Source organism: Ochotona curzoniae, unplaced genomic scaffold (assembly GCF_017591425.1).
Source record: "Ochotona curzoniae isolate NIBS_2020 unplaced genomic scaffold, NIBS_Ocur_1.0 contig_4105, whole genome shotgun sequence".
NCBI lineage: Eukaryota > Metazoa > Chordata > Mammalia > Lagomorpha > Ochotonidae > Ochotona > Ochotona curzoniae.
The window spans coordinates 4332556-4357644 of record NW_024466129.1 but is presented as its reverse complement, the minus strand read 5'-3'; the positions used below and the strand labels follow the sequence as shown (position 1 = coordinate 4357644).

The following is a 25089-nucleotide window of genomic DNA, read 5'->3' as shown; positions in this document are numbered from 1 at the left end:
GTATTTGAAAGGTCATTAGCTGACACATCATTTTCTGCAGCAACTTAGAATGCTACATGGTGATGTAGCTCCAAGTTAATTCTCAGCTACATCCGATTTAAACTCAGCTTGTGTCAAATTACCTTTGTCCTCTTTTTGGTGGGTGGAAAAAAAGATAATTCTCTCCTTAAACACGTCCTTAGACACACCTGATTTCCTTTACTCAATTAGGCTGATTTTGTGAAACCTATGACAAACTATTTGGGAGGACATACATTTGCATACGTGAATCGATTTATGCCAAGTGCAATCAGCAAATGATCATTTCTAGTCACAGTTTTGCTGGAGAGTGGGCACGGTGTGGATCAGTCTTTGTTTTATAGCATCTAGTATTAAATCAGCACTGAATGCACGATGTTGGGGGAGCATACTTTTGAAATAAGTTGTTAGTTATGTGAAAGTGCAGTTCCATGCCACAATCCAGTAGACTGAAACATGAGTTTCTCATGAGAGTTTGCTAGATAACTGCTTTCCTGTATGAGATGTAGAACCATCCAGTACTGCTGGCAGCACATGCCAGGGGGTTTTGTTGTTCCTGTTGCAAGTTCTCAGATTTCTTGGTTGGGGAGCAAAACATCCATCCAGTCCTGATTGGACTGCGACTGACTCGGGTGACACTCCGGCAACTTTTGTTTTCCATATTTTCTCTCAGTTCTGTCTACTGTGTCTTCTAAAATAAAGGCTCTGTCTTTCTTCAGGCCAACACTGCTTTGTCTATCAGAGTATCCCCCCAAATGGTCTTCTTACTGGTGCTGGAGATAACCTTTGTGACAGAAATGAATTGTGATGAGGCAGAAAGAAATCACAAGTAGAAGCTCTGGTCCCCTTAACTGTATATCACTGATTTTGTTCTTTTTGTCCATAACCATCTATCCGCCTATCTATACTGAAACACAGCCATTACTATTTTACAAAGTTGAAGAGGACGAATGTGTCCATGTGCCTTTATCCAATATTTAGTTATTCAGTGAAACAATCCAGCTAGTGGGGGAATAAGAATGGAACAAACTACATCCACCAAACCACCGGGAGGATTTGCTGCTAGCAGGAAGCGCTCTTTAAGGCGTGTGCTCCGTGAGCCTTTTCCAAGCCATCTGGGTGATGATGCATGAGGGAAGATCTTGCACCGCCAAGACTGGTTTTTAAAAATGCAGTGCAGGTAGTTAATAGCCGAGTGCTCTCGGCTCCTGCTCCGGGTGCACAGGAGAGCAGCCCAGGCAGCCAGCTGGAGGTTGACCTGATTCCCTGGAATCCTGGACTCCCTTCCTCTTTCCTCCCAACGTCTTTCCTTCCTTTTTTTTTGCCTCTCCCCATCACCCCCTCCCCCTTTTTTTTTTCTTTTGCCTTCCCCAGATAAGCAGCTCCGGGAAACAAAGACCCAGGGCTCTCCACACATCAGAGCTTCACGCCAGCGCTGTGAGAGCATCATCCCTTCCCGGGGACCCGGGCTCGCCGGGGCTCTGCATCCCCTCCCCAACCTCCCCCGCCTCCCGCTCTCTTGCTCTCTCCCTCCTCGCTCGCTGGCTCCCCCACCATCGCAGCGCTGGGAGGAAGGCGGCCGGGGCTCAAGATGGCTTTAACCCGGCTCTGCGTCCTGCTAGCCTGCTGCTGGGGGCCGGCGGCGGTGCTAGCCACGGCGGCGGGCGACGTGGATGCATCCAAGGAGCTGGAGTGTAAGCTCAAAAGCATCACGGTGTCGGCGCTGCCCTTCCTGCGCGAGAACGACCTGAGCATCATGCACAGCCCCTCGGCCTCCGAGCCCAAGCTCCTCTTCTCGGTGCGCAACGACTTCCCAGGAGAAATGGTCGTGGTAGACGACCTGGAGAACACGGAACTGCCCTACTTCGTGCTGGGTGAGTCCCGGGGGAGGTCGAGGCGGCCAGAGGCGCTGGAACAGCCTCCCCCAACCCCCCACTCCGGCTCGCCCTACACACCCACTCGCCAACGACCTCCCCTCCCCCACCCTGTCTCCCTGGATCCGCCCTACTCCCGGACCTGCCTCCACTCGCACTTGCAGGCTAGTGCTTCGGTGCACCTGACGTCTCCCCGCGTCCAGCTCGGATGCTGGGCCCGCGGCCCCCGCTAAATCGCCTTGTCCCCCCCCAACCCCCGGAATAGATTACAGGAGGCTCCCTAAAATCTGGCCCAGCCTTGACCTCCCAGCTTGGGTCCCGGAGCACATTCACATAGCACTTGTGGCTGTAGTCCACAGGACTTTGATGAGCTTTTCTCCCCACTCTTTGGCCACATACAGACTCTTTGCTTCATATTCCCTCCCATCCTTAACGCCCTCACGCACCCCCACCAGCCCGTATTCTTTTCCCTGTGGTTCAGAAATAGGTGTGATCACGTTGCTGGCAGAAGCGAGAAGTCACGGGCTGCAGGTCTAGTCTTCACTCATTGGAAGCCCTTTGTCACTGACTCCAGGCCTACCAAACCCTCAAGTTTCTTCCAGCCCTGCCGCTGGTTCTAGGAAGCTCTGCCTCCATGCTTGGTGTAACAGTCCCCTCTCTCAGCCACATACACGCCTCCATCTCACATCACAGCTGACCCGCTCCCTTTGTTTACATTTCTCCCTTTTTTTTGGTCCCTCCCACATAAATTTGTTAGGCCACAAAACTCCTTCAACTACTCCTAGACACACCCCTCCTTTTTTTTTTCTTTTGTCACTACCAAGTTGAAAAGCTATCCTGGCTCTTCTAACATCTTGCAAAGCACCACAGGCTCTGTGACTTGGTTAACCCAAAGGCCCCCTTTTGTCATGTATCTAGATGTATCTTTTGTCCTGCTGTGCCACCCCACCGTGCAATCCATTCCTTCAGTAGTACTGAGCATGATCCCCATTTGGTCCTGCAGAGAACTCGAAGACAACTGCAAGTCAGTGTCTAGGCACCCCACACCACCAATGAAAATGGCCAGGAGGCTGTTCCATTTACTCATTCACTCAGCACCCTAGCAACACAAGTTCACTTGCAAGCACACAGCTTCCTGAAGCCCAAGTGTAGGCTAGAGCTACATGTGCGATGGTTCCGCTTATTTCCCTCTTGTTCTGTCTTCACAACAGATCACCTCACACTGAAAACATTAGTGTTTTAGTCCCAACTCCTGTGGGAAAGCAGTTTTTAAAATTGCCTGGCCCTTTGAAAAGTTAGTGTACATTGCCTGTAACACTGGTGCTCAGTCGAATGCATTCAACCCAACCTACACCCTGGATAGAACTATTTACTTTTGCATTGAAAATACCAATAGCATAATAAAATATGGGGGCAGGCTGGAACTGGGAACATTGTGGATGTGTTGTTCATTAAAATGTACAATTGCTGGGTTATTCAGAGAACGTTCATTTAGTGTGGCAGTCATGCTGATGTGCAAGCACAATCTGTTCTTCAGAGTCTACAAGAATGAGTGGAGGGGATTCTGTGCTTTGGAAGGGGCTGTTTTGGACTCTGCATGGAATGCTTGGTGTGCATAAAGAGGCACGTGTGCAGAGCATGAATAGAGCGAGGTTAGATTATCAAGTATCAGGAAACCTATTTGCTTCTATGCAAAATCCCTGAACCAACATCTAAAGCTATGATGTGCCTACCAGGATCCCAATGTGCACACCAAGAGCAGAGCCCAGATGTTAAAAATTGGGTTTTCTGCACCTCTGTATAAAACTGCCCACTGCAAGGCTCTGTGGGAGTTGCTATGGAAACCTAGTGCAACTTGGCATTCATACACAGGAATAGATACATTCTCACTTCCCAGGGACAGATGCACTTTTAAATGAATGGATTGTTCCCCAAGATCCCTGTCTACAACATTTGCCCAGAACCGGAGATGTGCTGGCACCTCCTTCCTGGCCTGCTCTCCCTGAGAGTGTTGGGATGATGGAGCAGAGCTGAGAAGAAAGAGAGAAGTGCAAGTTCGTGGAGAATAGACTCAAGGGTAATGGCTTTGCAAGTCACTGCCATTCATAGCCAGTGGTGAGAGACGCAGTGCCTTTATGTCTGGAGGAATGTGAATTAGTCAGTCCTGCGAATATACTATGCATTTATTTATTGGCTTAGCTTTTCTGGGCACAGTTAGCATGCAGACTCCCACCCTCAGTAGTCTCCAGTCTTTGAAAACACAAAGGCATGTCCAGGAGCTGCAAGCAGTCATGTTTGGTTGGGCAGTATGAATTTAGAAAGATCCAGAGGAGATGCTTGCCTGGTAACAGCAGATTCCACAGAAGAACTGGGCTTGATCAGAGTCTTTTACTAAAATCAGATCTCATCACGTTGGATGGGAAAATGGAAAAAAAAATAGCAACAACAACAAGGGTTGGCTTCCTTTTGCAATCAGAACCAAGTGCTATCACTTCAGAGAGGCAAATTCAGGTCGTTTTGTCCCCTCCTTGACTGCCATGGCCTTGGGGGGCGTTTCCCAAGAGTCTGCTTGTGTCTCTGTCTGGACTTTGTGCTAGTGACAGCTACACATTCTCTCTTCTAACTGAAATCTCACCTGTCTGTGAAACTGTCCCGCTCTCACAGACAGCTTCTGTCTGTTCCCTTGCTGTGTGCTTTGCGTAGGTTAACACACACACACACACACACACACACGTGATGTAAATAAAAATAGATCATGTTGGGTCTCATGTAGTGAAGGGGAAGGCATCTAAAGTCATGGAACACAGAAGAGCAAAGATGGTGGCAGGCGTGAGATGCACATGGTAGAGAAGAGAGGTCAGCTGGAGAAGAGGGAGAGTAAGTAGAGAGAGTGAGATGTGCCCGGCTCCACAGAGTCATGACTGTCCACTTAAACTTCAGTGAGGGAAGACGGAGCAGGCATCTAGAGAGAGTGAAGCCCAGCTCCCAGACCTGTCTCTGCTAGCAACTGCACTTGTGCTGTGCTTGTAGAATAAGCCTGAGTAAAGGAATCAGTGTCTCCAGGGCTGTGAGGTTCAAGTTTGCTTGTGATTTTCTGTTATGTTGTGTGTGACTGCACAGCTTACAAACTGGTTGAGTGTTTTAATTAGCCAGGGCCCGTTGTCTCTGGATTGCCATCTTTCTCACAAATATCAACTGTACTGTGACTGACACAGGTGCTACTGACCTAGTAAATTTACACCCCCTACTTTCAGATGTGTTGTTAGATTATCTCAAATTCTAACAAAATAACTTTTGTACCTCATTTAAAATATGTAAATACATTGACTTTATTCACATTTTGAAGTGTAGTGATTCATATGAAAGGCATAAGAAGAGAGACAGACAGATCTGGGTTCCCTCCCAAATGCCTGCACTGCCTGACTGGCCGAGCCTGAAGCCAGAATCCTGACCCCTAATCTGGGTTTGCACGTGAGCACCTGGGACCTGAGTACTTGACCGTATTTTACACTTTGTTCTGAGGCACGCTAGCACTGAGCTGGAATAAAAGTGGAGCAGCTAGGACTGTACCTGGATGACATGAGTAAACATGTCAGACACAGAGGCACTGCGTCTCTCACCACTTGCAGTGCCATTACTCTTGAATCTATTCTCCATGAACTTGTACTTCTCTCTTTCTTCTCAGTTCTGCTCCATCATGCCAGCAGAGAGGTGTACTCTCAGGGAGAGCAGGCCAGGAAGGAGGTGGCAGCACATCTCCGGTTCTGGGCAAATGTTGTAGACAGGGAGGGTGGGGAACAATCCATTCATTTAAAAGTGCATCTGTCCCTGGGCCGTGGGCTGCACCGGTATCTGCTCCTCCTAGAAGAATTTAAAGGCTTGTCAAGTTGATGAAAACGTCATAGCTCAACTTAAACTCAATCATCCAGGTTACACAGCAGTGGATATTCCTGATTGGAAGCATATCTGGCCTTGAGACTAGGAGTTAACCTGAAGTTTGGCTCCTAGGTTTTCTGTGCAATGAACTGCATGCGTTTATCGACATGCTCACTGCCTCACACCCAGTGCTTGAGCTTAGTCAGGAAAGCTGTTTCTCTTGCGTCTTAGCATTTGGCTTTCTCTGCCATGGGTTTTTCTTGAAGAAGGTGTTCCTGAGGATATATCATTCAGCCTGGAGAGGTATAATAAGTTGGCACATCCAAGGTGCTGCTTCAAGTGTCTGCAACAGTCTGGTGTGGTGGTTAAAGAATGGGCTTTGAACACAGACCTCATGTCAACTTCTGACTCACCACTCACCCAAGCAGCAGTGAAGCAAGATGATTGAAAACGTTTAGGTAACTTATTTAGGGCCACCTGGCTAACAATTGATGGATCCAATGCTTGAACTCAGACCAATATGATGTCTAAACCTTTCTTCTTGGTGTTACTTTACAAGCCTGAAACTATTGCAATCTTTTCCTTTACATGGTTGAATAAAAGAAAGCATGGAAAGGGTAAAAATACAGAAAAAAATTACCTACATTGTAAAGAAGAGTTTTTCATGATTTCTATGCAAATAACAGTTAAATATAATTACCCATCCAGTGGTAACAGGCTAAGTAGGTGTCCTGCCCAAACATAGATCTGAGAGTTGTCTGTCACTCATGCTCTCCAGGTTTGTGTAGCTGTGTTTCCAGGTTCCTGTGGGGACTCCAATATGGCAGCACAGTCATCATGTAGAGACGGTGGTAATATGCTGATGGGGTAGGCATTTGCGTTAGCTGGTTAAGATGCCCGAGTCTCATGGTGAAGCACCTGCCAGATCCACGCCCAGATCCACATCCCAGATCCACTCCGGATTCTGGCTTCCTGCTCATGTGCATTGGGAAGCAGCAGGTGATATAGTTCAGTCACTGGATCCCTGTCACTGACATGGGAAACTCAGATACAGTTCTCACTCCTGGATTCTGCTTGCCCAGCCCTGGCTCTGAAGGCATTAGGGCTATGAATCAGAGATGGGAGCTGGGAACTCTAGAATGTCTCCCTTGTTAAATGGAACTATCCAAAGTTTCTGTCCTTAGCCAGGATCGCGGGTTCTTGATTAGGTAGTCCTGTGCTGAGGATCTGTCTGGCCTAGTAGGTTGTTTGAACGGCAGCTTCTTATTGCTGAGCTTTCAGCTGGATTCATGTGTAATAATGGACACACCTTTCTCCTTGTGGGTGAGATTAAGCCTAAAAGGAACTTTCTAAAACCCCTGAAGTGTACTTAACTTCTCTCCTCATTCTTATCTGAGAAGAAACATTGGAATTTGTTTGTTTCCCTTTCACTTTTTAGTATAGTGAGCTGCCAGGATTAGAAGTAAACAAATGTGTACCGCCTGGTAGTGCCCCCGAGGGCATGGTCGAATGAATAGCTGCAATCTTGGGATAGGGCCTTTAGCACTTAGATAACTCATACTAGCAGAATGCATTAATTTATAGAATTGAGAAGGCTGCAATTTACTATTTCTGCACAAAAACCCGTAGATTTTTCTTTACGTCAAAGGAATTTTGAATAGGAGAGTGACAAATTTACAGCACTTCAAATCTTATTCTGGATATACTTATGTAGCTTGAATTTAATTCGTTGGAGTTTTTGGAGTAGAAGTAAAATGTAAGTTTAATTCTTTATTCCTCTGGAAGCAAGATTGAGGTCTTGCTATAAGATATATATATTTAGATGTAATCTGTCTATGGTTATATAGTTAATCACAAAGATTCCACATACCATTGTGTGAAAATGAAAACCAGCTGAGAAATACAACTGCAATTTCATTTATATGTACTCTGTCAAATATGTTGCCTAAGATGCATACAGGAATTGAAACATACAGCTAGATACATAGCATGGGAAAGGTACTTTGAAGCCAATGGGAACAGAAAAGAAGCTCCACAGACCCTGGCAGGATTCAAGGTTGTGATCTTTTCTAAAAAGGAAAAAAAGAGATTTTCTAGAATAACTTCAGATTTGTAGAAAAATTTTGGATGGTACTCTAGATTTCCCCATATACCCCAACCTGGTTTCTCTAGCTATTAATATCTTGCATAATATAGTCTATTTCTTCTAAAGATTTATTTATTTTTAATGCTAAGTCAGATATATAGAGAGGAGGAGAGACAGAGAGGAAGATCTTCTGGCCATTGATTCACTCCCCAAGTGGCTGCAATGGCTGGAGATGAGCTGATCTGAAACCAGGAGTTTGGAGCCTCTTCCGGGTCTCCCACCTGGATGCAGGGTCCCAAGGCTTTGGGCCATCCTCCATTGCTTTCCCAGGCCAGAAGCAAGGAACTAGATGGGAAGTGGAGGCCACCAGGATTAGAACCGGTGCCCATATGGGATCCTGGTGCATTCAAGGTGAAGACGTTAGCTGCTAGGCTACCATGCTGGGCCCAATATGGTCTATTTTTTGCTGTTGTTGTTAGCATTGTGGAACCAGTGCTACTGTGTTATCATTAATGTTGAGTCCACACTTGATTCATACTTGATACCCTTCACCTGTTCCAGCATCCTATCCAGGAGACCTCAGGTTTCATTTAGTTGTTGTATCTCTTTAGTTTTCTCTGCATAGTAGTTCATCAGGTTTGTTTTTTATGATCTTAATGAATTGAAAAGTACTGTTCAGCTATTTGTAGAATTTTGCTCTATTGAGATTTTTTTCTTTATGTTGTCGTTGGTTGTGGTGAGCCTGGAGCTCTTATCAAAGGAACTTTTATTTCTGTGATTGGCAACCTGGCTGACAGAGTCTTCCAGCTTCTGCACTGTCAAGCTTCTCTTTCTCCCTTTCTGGGCTTCACTCTTTGAAGACATACTGTGTGCAGGTCACACTAACCAGATCTGTGGCCTGCCTCTTCTGAAGGCTGAGGAGCTGCATTACTGACTTGGAATTCTCCTGTTCATTTATTTACACATTTACTTACCTCAAATGGATTCCTGAATTTATTTTAAGTTTTATGTTTAATTCAATATTGCTGTATTGACTTTGCTTGTGGAATCGTGTCCTGCAGCACTGGGTAATGGCATCTCTTTCGGTCAGCTCCCAGGTCTCCTTGAAATCCTTCTCAGCATGAGTTTTGGTTTGTCTCGTTTTGTGTGTTGGTGTCTGTGGCTTCTGTCACTACGAGCTATTCTATGAGCACTGTGTTTATTGGCTGCTTGCTTTCTAAATTACCCATTCTTCAAGGAACCCTCACTTCCTCTGAGTTGGGGAATGGTATTGGAAACCAGGACCTGGGCTACAGGTGTGCTCGCTTTTACTATACTGTGACTATTAGACCCTCTCAACTGGTAGGGTAAAGAAATACATGCATGAAGACTAACCCACAGGTACTCATATGTTCATATTGCTATCGGTGTGTTTTTCTTTATGCAACCATCTGTATGTATATTAAGCTATGCACAAGCTCATATTGATGTTAGCTCTAACTCATTTTTGAATTTGCATTACCTAATTAACATTAACTGCATTATCCAATCCATTATCTAGTTCATGTTTCAGTCTTGCTTCTTCTCTTGTTTATGCCACTCTAACAATGAGAAACTTGGCTCCTAATATGTTACCAATTCACTGTGTTTTTCAATTCTGGTGCATATGTATAGCTGTAGAAGAACTATGGCCTCTGTGGAGATAACTTTATTGGTCAGAATAAAGTTTTTTTTTTTTGTCTTTAAATAGTACTGATTTCTGCAGTTACTTAACAGTTTTCTATTTCATCATTGAGGTTATTCAGACATTTACGACAGACCTAAGGTGTTGGTTGTCACACTTTGCAGTGCATCCAGGGATCAAACAACCTACTCAATTTTTCCCCCAACATTTTGTGTAACTCTAAAGTTTTGTGAAGTTTAATAAATGTAGAATATGATGCATCCGTGACTGATAGCAATCGGAATTGTTTACTCTCTGACAAAATCTCTTGCCCTTCATTTACGCAGTCTTCCTTACGTTAGTGCAAAGCTCTGGCAGCCTCTGCTCTTTCGCCATCCGAACAGTTTCGCCTTCTCTATGATGTCATGTAATTGTGTAGCATGAAATATTTTCAGGCTTGCGTTTACCCTTGATATGTTGCATTTTTGAATCGGGTAAAACCATTTCTTCTTGCTTTGCTAGCTCGTTTTTGTTGTTGAATATCATTCCATTGTACAGACATTCCTCAGTTACTTGCTGTTTACCCATCAAGTTTACCTTGGTTGCATCCAGTTTGGAGCAAGTCTGAATAACAGTGCTGTGCGCTGTTGGGTGCTTCTTGCTTCTCATAGTGATCTCATTGCAGATTTCAGTTGCTGGTATTCCTCAGCCCACAGCATGTTTTATCACAGGTCAGTGGGAGGCACGGCACCAGGGTTTTGTTGGCCTGCTCATCGGCTTTCTTTTCACCTCTGTTTGTAATTCCAACCCATCCACAGGCAAATGTTCTAATTTTCCTACTGCTTATTTTTTTTTTCATTGAGCTTGGTGAGCCTTTCCTCTCATTTCGCTATGTGATTATTTCAAAACCTTTTGTAAGATAGTTAAGTTCTCTATTTAATTTTCATATCTTTAAAATTGGCATAAGAACACGCCTCACACTTAACAAATTGAGGCTGTTGGTTATGAATCACCTGTTCTCATACATTCCTTCCCCTAAAATGTATAGATTTGGTTTTTCATTTTTCACTTTCTTTAAAAATATCATCTATTTTTATTGCAAAGTCAGATTTTACAGAAAGGAGAGACAGAAGGATCTTCCATCCACTGGTTCATCCCCCACAAGGTCACAATAGATGGAGCTGAGCTGATCCAAAGCCAGGAGCCAGGAGCTTCTTCTGAGCCTCCCACATGGGCATATGGTCCCAAGGCTTTGGGCCATCCTGGGCTGCTTTCTCAGACGATAAGCAGGGAACTGAATGGGAAGTGGAGCATCCTGTTGGTTTCCCTGTGTTCTCAGTGGCATTCTGTCCCTGGTCTGCTTTATTGCACCAAAGTCCCTATGGATGCCACAGTGTTAAATTCAAGTAATATCTTCCGTGTTCATCTCCAAAGCCATGCTTTATTTGCCACTGCTGGTCTTCCTTGAAATGAAGTCCTCCTTTCCTCAAGTAATGTACAATCTCTTTATAGTCAGCAGAACAACTTTCAGACTGCAAGAATGCTAATGTTGCCTGGCTATAAAAGTAAAGCATCATTTCCAGATATGTGGGTGACATCATGAAAGTCTTTGTTTCCCAGCTTATGATACTTTGACTATCCCACCTTGTAGACAACGCGTAAGGTGCTTAGCAAGGCGTGAAATGCACTCCATTCTTTTCATCTTGCCTTTATGGCACCTGCTCAACTTAATTTCATGTTACTTTGGAACTCTTCTATTTCACAAAAGAATAAGGCAATGTCAAGGTCATGCAAAAGATATAAGGGACTTATAGGCTCAGGTCACCAAGGATGGTAATGAGGCTTGCCTTGGTCAAGGCTATAACTGACCATGTATCTTTCACTACTCCTTTGTGGCTTTCACTACTCCTGCATGCGGGCTTACCCATACACGAGTAGTAGGATTGTTGCAGCAGGTCTGGGCATGGTTTCCACAAAGGAAAACGTTCAGTGGAAGAGTCAGGACACTTCCAGAAAGACCTTTCCTGAGAGGAAGGAGGCTGCTTTCCTCCGGAGACGGCCCATCCACTCCTGTTTGTCATTGCCCTGTGATTTGACTTGGCTTGTGCAGCCTTGCATCAAGAAAGCTACAGTACCTGATCAGCTCTGACCGACCTGTGTCCATTTCTGGAATTTACGTCAAACTCCCAGGCTGTATCTGAAGAACAGTAGGATGAGGAGAGATCCTGCCAGTCATTTCTGCAACTCTCCTGAATAGGTAGCATGACCTATTACCTTTATTTTCTCCTCTCCATTCTTTCCATTCTTTTATACACAGAATGAATATAACTTTGTAGGAAACTTCTAAGGGTTCCTGGTTCTTCTGTATTCTCATAACATTCCATGCACAATATATCTGATAATTCTAAAATTAAATTATGTTCTTCCCGTTTCCCCTTCCCTATGAAATGCCAAGTTCCTTGAGGTAGATTATTATTGGACCACATTAGTACCCTCTGCTTATGCATGAAGTGCACGCCCAGTAAGTACACCCTGCAGTTGTGGTATGTCTGCTGCCAGTTGAACTGTCTGATTCTGTTTTGGAACAGAATTTCTATAACTTGCAATTTTAATCTGAAGAAGTAATGGGCAAGCAAACTATCATCCTATTTTTCAGACATGACCAACATTTCCTTGAACATGACAAAGTGGAGACCAACTGATAGTTGTTGCCACTGAAAAATTTAATCTTTCAAGAGAAATATTAGAATATTACTGAAATTTGTAAATACTACCACAACTTGGAAAAGTTTCAACAAATAGGGATTTTTATGATCACATCAACGGTGATATTAATGAATCAGATTTGTTGAAATTATGTCCTGAAATATGCCAGAACTTGGAAGACTACGTGACTCTGTGAACCACTATTGTCTAGGTGACCAATACGTGATGTTTTAGCTCTGTGCATTGTAAAATGATGCATTCAAGCTTCAGTGTAGCTGGTGAGTTAGAGTGTGCAAAATGTTCCAAGTGTACTTTTTGTTCCCATGTTGTCACTGGTCTTGAAACCATGTACACCAGTAGGTGTTTAGTCTCTCAGTGACAATGATGGCTAAGTACCTGACTTGTGATCATGTTGGCTTCCGGCTCTGGCTCCTGTACCACCTTCTTCTGAGGCAGCAAGGTAATTCAAGTGCAAACAATGGTGTTCCTGCTACCAATGTGGGAAAATGTGCATTGAATTTTTGCTTCAGGTCCTGGTCTGGCCCAGTCCCTGCTAATGTGGACATTTGGGAATTGCCTCCACTCCTACCCCCTCTGTCTTTTTCTCTGTATCTCCTCTCAAGTCTATGAACATTTCCAAAAATAAATGAATATTATCTGAGTTTTGGCGTAATCTATTAAGGAACATGCACAGTCATTATCAAGGTATTCCTCTGTTATAGCTTCCTGTGGGAGTGTCGCAGGATTTTCTTCGCGTACTCAAGCCCCGATGACTTGGTATGGTGTGTTTAATCAGAAGCCGAGAGTCCATGTGTCTTCTTTTAAATCAAGGTTTAAAAGGTTTGGAAAATACCTTAGACATTGTTATTCTCATTTATTATATGTTTGGAAAACTACAGTTATTTTTCAAAAACTAAAGGATACATGTGGATAGCAGTGGGCTTTTTATTGATGTTTTAAAATGAAGGAATAAATATTTAAAATGTTTGTCTACTCTAACTTCAATGTGGTGAACACTGCTGGGCAGAGTCTAGACGTGGCTCTCTGATTGAGAAGATTGCTTCCACCCAATGCGTTTGGAAACTGTTGACCAAGTTCATCTGGTGGCTCCACTAGGAACTGATTCTCAAATGTCAGGGCAGTTGGTATTTCTTGTGAATGTTGTAGCAGATCTATAATAACACTTCTCACAGACAGCGTTAGTATGTATACTTGATTTTCTCACTGATGAACCTGCTGTTTATGCTGTTTTGTATTAAGTGCTTTATTAAGAAACAGAAAAATTAAAGAGCTCCCAATTCCCTTGTGCTACTCACAGCTCTGTCTTGTTACTACATTGTAATACACATCCTGTGTTTTCTATGGAGAGCAGAGCTTTGCATGTAAACAATCTCTGTTGCCAGTTAGGTTAGCTACTTAGTAAAACCAGCTCGCTTCTGAGATGGGAGAGAGTTCTGTGGTTGGGCAAGGTTTCTGTTGATGAGCCAGAGGGGGTGAGTGTTGGTTGGGCTTTGCCATAGCATCAGCTAGCAGAGGTGGCACAGGGGGACCTCTGTCGAGCTAAACTGCAGTACCATCTGGAGAGTACAAGATCCGGGAGTGGGAGTAGGCCCAGTAGGAAAACAGTGGACACCTCCCTCTTGAGTTGCAATTCTAGCTGGTGAGAATGAGGACCAGGACTGGGACACACATGGCTAGACAGAGAGTCGCACCCGACAGCACATGTGTGGGCTTGATAGTGGGGCTGGCTGGGTTGAACTAGGCTTCAGTGCCCATTGACATGTACAAGAGCTGAATGGCATGTGGGATAGACAGAACCAAATGCTGTACATACTGGCAAGCACAGGAACCAGAGCAGGAGGCAGGTCTGGTAGGTATTATTGCAAGTCACTTTGACTAGGCTTCAGCTCCCACTGGTTTGCATGGCAGCCAGTGTGTGGTGAGCAAGATTGGCCAGGACTGCTACACCCATTAGTTTTCGTAGAAGACAGGGCTGGAGACAACTGGCCCAGCAATTGCAACTAACAATGTGTGGAGGCCGATTTGGGGGGTGGGCTGTGCTGGACCCTGTATTGGCATGCACACACATGAATCAGGTCTGGGGTCACCTCAGATGAAGTTTCTTTGGGAATCCACCTCAAACGAATAGCTGGACTCAGAGCTCCAACAATGGGGGAAATTGTAGGTTCTGTGGTCTGACGTAGAATGCATGAGTCAGAGCTGGGCCTCCTCAGTGGTTCAGAAGGAGCAATGGACACATATCAAGATGCACGTGGAGGATATCGCAGTACACTGGAGCCTGCAGAGGACACCTGGTATGATAACAGAGAATGGAGGTTGGAGCAAATCAATCAACTACCTCAGCCAAGAGTTTGCAGTGAATACCTGGGAAAACGGAAACTCTAAAGTGGACTATATTAGCCAGTGGAGACTGGGGAGATTTCATCGTGTTTGGGGTGGTAAGATCAGCAGCAATACAGAACTGTTGAACTATCAAAACCATTTGAACAGGACCCTTGGAGCATGCCCCATGTTGGGGAACCCTGGGATGGTTGGGAGGCTGGGTGTGGCTTCTCCTCTTATTCCTCCCCGCCCCCCAGATATAGGAAGGGAAAAAGAAAATGTCAAAACAATGGTTTCACCCACTTTCCACTAGTCCTTGACCCTTCGCACCCTAATCAAATATGTAAAAATTGTCAAAAATAAAATTTAGACATTAAAAGGAAAAATCTTAAAATCATGGCACTTTTCAAGAAGGGGCTTTCAAAGGTGTTTCTTCATGATTTGGGGCATACAGTACACTGTGAAGGCACATTGTTAGGGTTACTTAAAGGTCACAGGAGAGACAGATTGAGAAACTGACATTTCAAGCAACTTTGGCTTATTTCCCAGGGGTCTTGATATTAAGGCGAGAGTAATGGTTATTGTTCTAAAGCCACTTGGAAGGGTTTGAGTTACTTCACAGAGATTCTAAATCCAAAGGATTTCCCCCTTCATTTGACACCAAAGAAACAGAAGTGAGAGCTGATTTCTTCAAGGTTGAAAGCTAAAGGAACCTATTGAGTAATCTGAGTATGCCCAGTGCTGGCCCTGAGCGAGTCAGTCCTTGGGATCGGATGATAAGAGGCTTGCAGACTTAAGGCTCCAAGGCATCCTCAGAGTCTCTGGGCCACTCTATGCCAAGGTCTTTCTTGACAGGGCATCTCCAACAGTGCTGTCTGTTTCCCTGGAGGATATCACAGGCGCTGAAGGTGATCTCACTCTTAGTCCAAGTGCAAGGGGAGAACATCACTGCACTTCTGTAGTCTGTTTCAGGATATTGACATGCTGTGGCATTCCTGGTGGGAAATTTCTTTTTAGTCTAAAGTGTCTTTGTGGAAAGGAGCTGCAATCTTATTGTGTCCAATGTGGCTTCCCTGTGTGCACTGAGATATCACAAAACCCAAGCGTTTTAAAGCTGTGTCACTGCCAGATGAGGCCAGTGGCCTGAAATCATTGGAGCCGTTGGCATAAAGCATACTATAAGCTGACTCCACTCCTTCAGCTCCACTCCCATCTTATCTGGACCTGTTTAGGACTCAGCCGTAAGGATTATTCCTGCTTAGTTTGCTCATCTCGAATAGAGTTCATGTCCCAGAAGTTGCTTCATCATCAATACAAACTAGAGCCTGTAGAAACGTGAAGCATTCATAATTTCCAGAGACTTCTTAGAATGTTAGTAGTCAAAGTGAAAATGTAAGAAGTGGCATTTTGATACCCCATGGAAATTTTACAATGTCTGCGTTGTTCAATAAATGACAACGTACTGTTTTGAAATAATGTTAGGTTTGACAAAATTTTGCTAGAATAATTCAAGGAATCTCCAAATACACTCCCCACAGCTTCTCATAGGTATTATGTTGCCTAACTGTAGGTCAGTCATGAAAAGTGAGAAATGAATATTGACATAAAAATATTTTTAAATAGTACTTGGGCAGCAGTATGAAAGATACAACACTAACGTATGTATTAGAAAAATAATAGGCCTGTCAAATCTGCCATTTTGTTGAGTCTCTAAGATTCAAATTAAGCAAAATGTTGCTTTAAAGTCAATTTTAATTGTAAGTAAGAAATTAACATAAATTTCTGTTGGTTCATGGACATAGAAAGATTACATTACGAAGGCATTCTGAAAAGACTGGTATTTGGGAATCTCTATTAAAATCCTTGTATGATTACAAGTTTTAAGAATTTCCCTCCTTCCTATACTGCCTCGGTGGGTCCCTACACAGACAGCATGCCAGGGTGGGTTTCTGGCTTCAGGGTGCCATTTCTGAGTGATTTGCATGCTCTGTCTCATGGGCTGATGATGGTCAAGGCCGGAATAATGTCCCTGCACTTGGCCATTGCAAATTTGACTTTCCTATAATTCTCACATTACAATGTAGATTGATGATTATGGTGGTGATGATGGAAGTTAATGTTCTTCCGAAGACTGGACATTGACAACAACTTGGAAATGTTCGTACTACAGGGAGATCTGAGAGGGAAATGTAAATTATGTAGTTAATGGATTTTCCCCAATATAAATGCAAAAGCTGCTTTCATCTCCAGGTCGCCATGTAAATCACACTCCTGCCTGGCAGTTTTACGTTCTCCCAAGTTCTGTGCTGAGACGGTGACCCAGGACTCGGGCAGCATGCTCTGAGAGGACCTTCCCTGGCCACAGGGGCGTGCAGAGGCTAGGCGGACAGCTGTTGGAGCTGGAAGAGAATTTGCTGTCTGCATCTGTCTTCTGAAGTTCAATGTTTCTTTCTCCCTCAGGAGTCAAAATCACTGTCGATAACTTGTGTCTCTTGAAAGCCTGCCTTTTTGATATCTTGTATCCTGACTCGAAGAATCTTGATTTCTCATGCATGCTCTCATTATTAGTGAGTGAAGGCGTGATGAGCCACAGTGCTTCAGTTAAGGTCCCCAGGGTCATTGTCCTTGTATAAATCAGGAACTTTCTGGTTTCACTAAGGATTCCCAGATAAAGTAGTCATGCTCCTAATACAAGCAATGCACTAGGAAAGCCCCAGTCAATTTAGTATCTTCTTAATTTCCCCGATCTCACTTTTAAATAGACAATCTTGATTGTGAAGAACAGTGAAGTGTAAAGGAATGTTTCATTGGTAACTGCCACTTGGAGGATTTCTGTAGTTTTCTCCTATTTTGGAGTGTTTTTGAAAATTTTGGTTTGCTTTAGTGAACAGGGTAAATATTCTGACTTGTCAATGCCGGGCACATAGATTGTAAACTTAACCCTCTGTTTCTGCATTGGCTTTTATTTGTTTATTTACTTTCAGTTTTCTGATTTAATTTCATAGGCTTTTGTATTATGCCACAACTGCTGGTATTATAAACATAATTAAAGGCAATATGATCAATGAGCTTCACGTGATCACCTTGCCTCGAATTTGTATGTTTGCTGCAACATGTAATTATTCACATTACCTCAGATAATAGTAAGTGCAGAGAAAATATGTACAAAGGGCACCATCGTCAGAGCGTGTCTGACCTGTCGTTGGAGGTGGGGTTCATGATCTAAGGATATCTGCAGTCTGCTGTAGCAACTGTAATTCTGACAGAGTCGGATACCACTGCTGGAGGGCATGGGGTACACCCAGTCAATTGGGCATTTTGTCATACCAACATGGCAGGCTGCAACTACTGGACTTTAAATGGACTGTAATGTCCTTCAAACCTTTGGCACTAACTTGTTGGGCAGTTTTGTGGAGTAATATGGCAGGAAGCTCTGATTTGGTTTTGCTTCCAGATGCCATTTGAGAAAGCTGTCTTTGAAGTTGAATGGACTCGATGAATGTCATTCCTCTTTACAACCCAATACTAGAATCAGTCGAGGTGTAGAGACAAGAGCTAGCCAGTTGGAAGTGAGCATGTCATTATCACTCTTTATAACTAGTGAAACTATGCTGGGAGACACAGCTTAGACCTGTTCGAAGAGCTTGCTTGGCATTCTTTGAAAGTAAATTTGCTTTCCCTACATGTGAGGCCTTCTTGAAGATCAGCCTGCCCCTGTGAAGCGCAGAGAGCAGAAGAGAAAGTCACATTCTTCAGACGTGCAGACCTCCAATCCTGGAAGGTGACCCCGGCGTTGCCAGGTCAGCCCTCCTGCCTGTATTTAACAGTCAAGTTGCTTTCTCTTCTTCCCACAGTGGATATGTGGTGCTATCTTACTTCTTCAACATAGAAGCCTGAAGCTACAATGATGCTGGGAAAATGGAGTTATTTTATTTAGTGGCAAGCAAAGACTTCACAGCTCAGAAGTCGCGCTTCGGCCTGTCTGACCCTAGAGCCTACATTCTTAAGCAACTGCACTGTGTTGTTTCAGGATTCTAGGGTGAATACCCTTCACTCCTGCGTGCTTTCTGCACATGGCACATCTCTCTGGAACTCCGTGTTGCTATCTGCTCAATGGGGAGAATCGTTCCTGTTAAGATGAGAGGACTCATACCAGGACTAGATGGTCAGTTAGAGTTGGCTCACACACACGTGGATAGTCCACATTTAGGTGAAGAATAAGCACTTGTAAAAAGGATGATAGACTGTGTCCAGGCCTTTCTCGAAAATGTTTTTATCTTTGAGCCTCACCTCTTGGGTGAGGGAGGTTAGCGTTGTTTCCCATAAAGCGGCAAATTGGGTCACATTGTGCTCGGAAGATTATTTCATCATTTGTTCCTCCATAAAACATTTCCAACAGGTCCACTCTGTACCAGGAACCTCAGGATGTTCCTCCGACGCAGGATGATGAGGCCTTGTCCATACTCATATTGTAATGACAGCTACAAGGTTGTTAACGCCTGGTCAGTCATAGTGTCTTCTGGACAGAGCTGTTTTCAACTGATTCTTATTGTTCTTAAAGATGTACTCTCTGCCTTACACTTCCGGTATCATCACAATGATCATGGAATGCATTCATTCATTCACTCATTCCTTTATAGGCTTGAAGACAATTCCAAACTGCTTCTGCATTTCACGATTCTTCTTGACGAGAGTCAACTGAACACATTCTCATGCTGACTGTAATGGTGACTGGAGGATGACCTCCCATGCCCAGGGGTTAAGGAAGTTGACTCATCATTATATCAATTTGCAAATGTCTTTTAGCTATCTGTAGGAAAACTTTCCTGGGTGATTTATTTTGATGCTGATAAATATATCCTAATAAAGAGCATAAATAAAGTGTTTGGGGTTTTTGGAGCAGAACATCCAAGATCTGGCTCATTTGCAGCGGTGTTGTTTCAGTGGGGTCCTTGGAGGAAGCCTTTTCCTGGCTTTGCCTTATCCTCTTGCTGCTCTCTGTAGACAAGTCATTGGAATTATGCCTACCTGGAGTCTTCTGTCTGAAAAATTAGAAAAATAAAGTAATATTTTCTACCAAATAAATTCTGAAAACCCGCTGGGTTTTGCCTTCATTTCTCATAAGGTTCGTAAATTGCACGAAATTTCAAAGTTGTCAAGCTTTTCCATGATGTCATTACTTTTAACAAGACTGCCCTTGTGGTCATATTTGAAGTATCCTCTTTGAATGGTACTCTAGATTCTGTTCAGGACATAGATACAGTGAACCTGATAAGATAAGGTCATCTTTCCTTCTGGAATGTTCTTTCCACTTTCATCCAACTTATCAATCTGTAAAGATTAGATGAGCATCTTTAATTGTCAAAGACCTCCCTTAAATGCCCTGTCTCACACCAGGCTTCCTCTCCAGATACCTACAGTTCTCATCACCTGTGTCGTATTATTTCATATTAGTGTTCACTCTATATTTACTTTGCCTTTCAGCTAGAGCATAAGCTCATGTACAATAAAAGAGATATCACTTCTCACGTGTTCTTGAGAGGTCAGAACACTAGTGTGTTCATTTTTGCTGAGAGACATTAAGTCCTATGTTCTGTTTGTGACTCATACTAGCAGATGCTTTTCAATGGACTGGTCTTTTCCATGATTTTCTGCATCCTGGAGTGGAAAGAACATAGACTATGTTGTCAGAGAACCCAAACACACACAGACACACACACACACACACACCATTGGAGACACAAACAGAAAGACATACAAATGAAGAAATTGCAACCACCTACTCACTCCCAAACACAGGCGGTGTCTGAGCTGATAAGTTGAGACCCAAGAACTCAATTCATGTCTCTCACTTGGGTGACAGGAACCCAGTCAGTTCCCCCCAGGATCTGCATTTGTAGAAAGCTGGAGACACAGCCTGAGCCAGGAAGTGACCCCATATTCTGAAGTGAGATGCAGGCATCTGAACCGCTAGGCTAAATGCCAGCTCCTATTTTTTTTAAAATTAAAATGTAACGTTTTAAAATTTGTTTTTGTCACATTTATAAATGACCTTGTCCAAATTTTATTCAAAGCCTCTGAGCATCTGTTGACTCATCTACATAAGAAGTAGTATTTTTCTTGCAAGAGTTCAGGAAACATTTAGAAAGGAAGCCGACAGAGTTTGGCACCAAGCGTGTACCTCTTCTTGCTATTTGCTTAGACTGCACCCTGGCTCTAGCACCTAAATGCCCTTTACTCTTCTGTTCAGGGACCACCAGATTAATGAAAGCTTTCCAAGGAGGCTCAGCTTGGTGCAGGCATACCCACAGAAACCTCTTCTAAGTCTTATGAGGCAGAGCTGTCAGGGCATATTAGCGTTATAAAACCACCTCAGGACAGAGCTATCTGTCCCAGTCCAGTTGAAAATGGAGCCATGTTGGCTCAGCAAAATGACCAAATGTTGTAAATATATCCCTTTTCTGAATTTTTCTTCCCTTCCCCAGGGGCCCGATGTTCCTCAATCACTTCCTCTCTGCCCCACCACCCAATGTGCAGGATATGACACTAGGAATGCTCAAGTACCAACTGATTGTACTTGAATATGAATGAATGTCAGCCAGTGTGTTACCTCAACCCAGAGGTTATACGGAAGGCTTTTTATGTTTGTGGTGAAAGAGAGGTCTGAATCAGCAAGCAGAGAGACTTTATGAGGCAGGGAAGCTCTTGGTTCCAATCTGCAGACATTAAGGTTGACCTTGAACAAGACCCAGATACAGCCTTTTCAGGATGATAGCTTGTATGGGCTCCGACAGGGCATCTCTCATCTTTGCTGACTGCTAGGCTCCCACCTTTCCTGGGAAGGATTCATTTGGGCTCCTCCAGTTTTGCAACTTGTTTCAGTGATTGGCATGCAGTGGTTGGGTTCTATAATATACATCTCCAGCCCTGGGGGCCTCTCACTGAATACCATATTGTAAAGTTCCTTTCTGTGTCTGGGGGACCCATTTCCAACTGCTGGTGTCCTTAAAGATCTCCCTGCTTCCCTTGAGTGCTGAGAGCTTAACCTCATTCTAAATCCCAGTCTCATTAGTTTTTATTTTGAAACCCTTGGATGCATGCTTCATGTTTCCCAAAACACTAGATGCTATTTCAGTATCTCACTAATAGATTTTCCATACTATAGCAAGTACCATCAATCAAAGCAGCAGGTGTTCAGTCCAGCAAAAAAGTTTATCAGGCTAAGTGGCAAGATTCCCTGGACCAATTGGACTGGGTTCTGAGTATCTCCCAGCCTAGCTCTGGGCACTGGACATTCAAGGAAAGTCCATGCCAGGCCACATCCTCAAAGAGCTAGAGGCCTGAGTTCCAGTTTCACCTTTAGGTACCTGTGAACTTGGACAAGTGCATTTACCTCTGGGTCATATGTATAGCAATGGCTTTGGAGTAGGTGGATTTAGTGCCCATCCCAGCTGCCAATTTTATGGATCTGTGGGCAACAAACTTGCCTCTGAGTTAATATATCAAAGTAATACTTCCATTCTGTAATAACCCTTCTTGTCTGAGATCCAGGAACTCCTCTTTGTGTCTTGCATGATTTCCAACTTAGTTCCTGATGCCTGTGGCAGACAACCAACCTCTGATGAGAACCCATGCTCTTCCATAGCAGGTGTCTGTTGGAATTACAGAGAGCTTGTTCCATTTGGCTTCTCCTTTTTGAAGTGTGTGTCTATCTTGATTCTTCTTTCTGTCTTTAGCAGCCCTTGCATTTGCATGTGTTATTAATTCCCCTTTATTTATTTAACTCATGAGTCATATCCTCTTAGACTTCCTCGTTGTATGCTCCTGAATGTCCACATCAGTGGGTTTCCAGCAGCGATGATTTTAATTCCCCTCTATCTACCTCCCAAGGATCATTTGACAATAGCTGGAGGCAGTTGGTGCTGCAGGCAAGGCATTTAGTGGGTGCTGGTCATTATCCTAAAATGCACAGGATGGCTCCACAACAAAGAATGATCAGGTGTGAGATATCAGCACTGTGGTGTGAGAAATTCTAGTATAATCATTTACAATTCTTCCAGAGCAGTCACCATGCATGCCCATCCCCTTGTGAATAATAACGCACTCCGCAGGGTTCACGAATGTGAAAGAGAAAACATTATTTATTATTATTTAATTCACCCATGGGCATGTATACAGAGCTATTGGGACTCAGTGACAGAAGGTAGTCATGTTGTCATCTTGTAAGTATGTGCAATTGGATTGGGATGTCTGACTGCCAGTGTGGTTATGACAGTTCATATGATGCTTCGAAATATCCAAATATTCTGTGAAAATAGTCCCATGTGCTAAGGTCAAAGACCTTCAGGGAAGCTTGTGGAGATCTTTTGTTTCCTTTTTTGTTTTAATCCTGCTCTTGAGTGCCTCTGGGGTGAAAGAAATGAGCAGTATGTGTTCCTTGAGTAGAATGGGGTTTTGTTTGATGACAAATATTAGCAGAGGATCCTGTTCTCTTGATGGTCAGTGGTGGTTCATTGCTCAGGAAGAAGGGTCATTCACTCTGACATTTGTTTTTCCTTATTTTATAATTCTCAAGACAGAGCTGGTGAATGTCTATAAAGCTATGATAAACTATTTTAGAATAATACTTATACAAGCTCAGTGTGCACATGAATCACCTAGAGATAGTGTTGAAATTCAGTCTCTTTAAGTGCTTCTGGCACGGGAATCACAATGCCTTATTTCTGATCAACAGGTGATATTCAGGCTGCTGGGCCATGGGTTTGCCTTGGGTGACAACTTTCCAAATGTTTAGGCTGGAATATATATACTTTAAAAGATTGATTTTACTTATTTTTTGGAAGGCAAAGTTACAGAGGGAAGGAGAGACAAGGAGGTCTTTGTTATGCTGGTTCACTCTCCAAATGGCCACAGCAGCCAAAACTGAGCTGATAGAAAGCCAGGAGCCAGGAACAACTTCTTGTCCCCCATGTGGTTGCAGGAGACAAGGACTTGAGCTGCCTTCTGTTGTTTTCCCAGGCCATAAGCAGGGAGCTAGATCAGAAGTGAAGTAGCTGGGATATAAACTGGCACTCATATGGGATGCTGGTGTCACAGGAGAATATATAATATGCTTAACCTACTATAGTACGGCACTGGCTCCAAGCTGGGAAGTGTTTTACAGGTCATTTAGTTGAAGCCTGTATTTTTCAAATGATAGAAATGAGACCTGGAACCTGTAGGGTGGTCCCAGGAGCCTGGTGAGTGTCAAACCCTATCCTCACTCTCCCCTGCCTTCTCCAGTGTTCTGATCTTGTTACACAGTGTTTGACTAACCATTAGATGTTGCTAAGTCCAGAATTTCTCTTTTCAAAAACACCTGGGCTGTAGTCCTTGTGGTCTCTGCCACAGCAGGCACTGTCATAGCCTCCATGCCGCTGTCACTTGGATGCCCACAGTCCGTGCTGTGTGTAATTCTTTCGCAGCTGCCTGCTGCCGCTAGGGAATGAACCTGAACATGGCTGGGCCAGCGGAAGAATGCTGGTAAGTGGTGGAGAGGTTCTGGCTGGATAAGCAGGTGTCATCTTCGTTCAGCGAATGCACGTTTTTGAGATGGACCCCAACCTTGGTCACAAATGAATCCCGGCACCCATCAAGCTGGCTCTGGGCCATACTGATGTGATGAGATGCTCAGAACTTAATGCGACCTGGCATTCCTTGCTGCTGAGAAACGAGGCAACAAAGTGAAAGCGGCATTCCGTGGCAGTAAGCACATCCACCTACCCTTTTGGGTGCAGCAAAGATTCTCTTAGCATCCTGGAGGCAAGCATGGGGCTTAGCCCAGCATTCCTCATCTGAATGCCTGCGTGTGATTCCTGCTCTGACTCTTGACTTCAGCTTCCCTCCAATATTGACTTGGAGAGGCAACAGTCATGGCAAAAATCCATCTACAAGGAAGTGCTGGCTCCTAGTTCCAGCCCTGGCAAGTGAGCCAAAACATGGAAGCACGCCCTGTCCTCTGTCTATAAGTACATACATACGAATAAACAAGCAAACGTGTGTGTGTGTGATGTTTCTCCTTGCCTCTCAAATAATAAAATATTAGCAAACATAATCATAGGGATAGCTGTTCTGTTAAAACTGCATTGGAATGCAGCAGGGAGATGAGGAGACAGGAGAGAGAGAGTAGACCTGTGCCTTCATTCACTTGAACTTCTTCATTATTCATCTGCTGTAATGGTTTTCCTGGCATCTTGTGCCTTCCCAGGTCATTATGTGGATGAACAAAAATTGTTAGTTTGGCACATCCCTCTGGGAATTACTAAGATACTTCCCCAAATGATTTGAAAATAATGATTACCCTTCTTCTCAGGGGATGGTTACCGTTGGTAAGGTTTCCTTTCACTCCGGCTTGCATTCTAATCACTGCTTCTTTGCATTCTTTCACAGCATTCAGTGAAGCCATTCTTCAAAAGGTTTATTTATTTTTATTGGAAAGGCAGATATACAGAGAGGAGGAGAGGCAGAGAGCAAGATCTTCCATCCAATGATTCAGTCCTCAAGTG

General features: G+C 43.9%; 1 protein-coding gene across 3 annotated transcripts in view; it reads left to right on the top strand.

Moving 5' to 3' along the window:
- Positions 1-1317: 1317 nt before the first annotated feature.
- ASTN1 (astrotactin 1) overlaps positions 1318-25089 on the top strand; it is a 295645-nt gene continuing 271873 nt past the window's right edge. For 2 of the 3 annotated variants that reach the window (XM_040984223.1, XM_040984222.1), the window contains exon 1: positions 1318-1892. In XM_040984223.1, coding sequence (XP_040840157.1) covers positions 1610-1892 — 283 coding nt within the window. In that variant the 5' untranslated portion in view covers positions 1318-1609. The remainder of the gene's footprint in view (positions 1893-25089) is intronic. The other variant, XM_040984224.1, reaches the window with a different exon arrangement.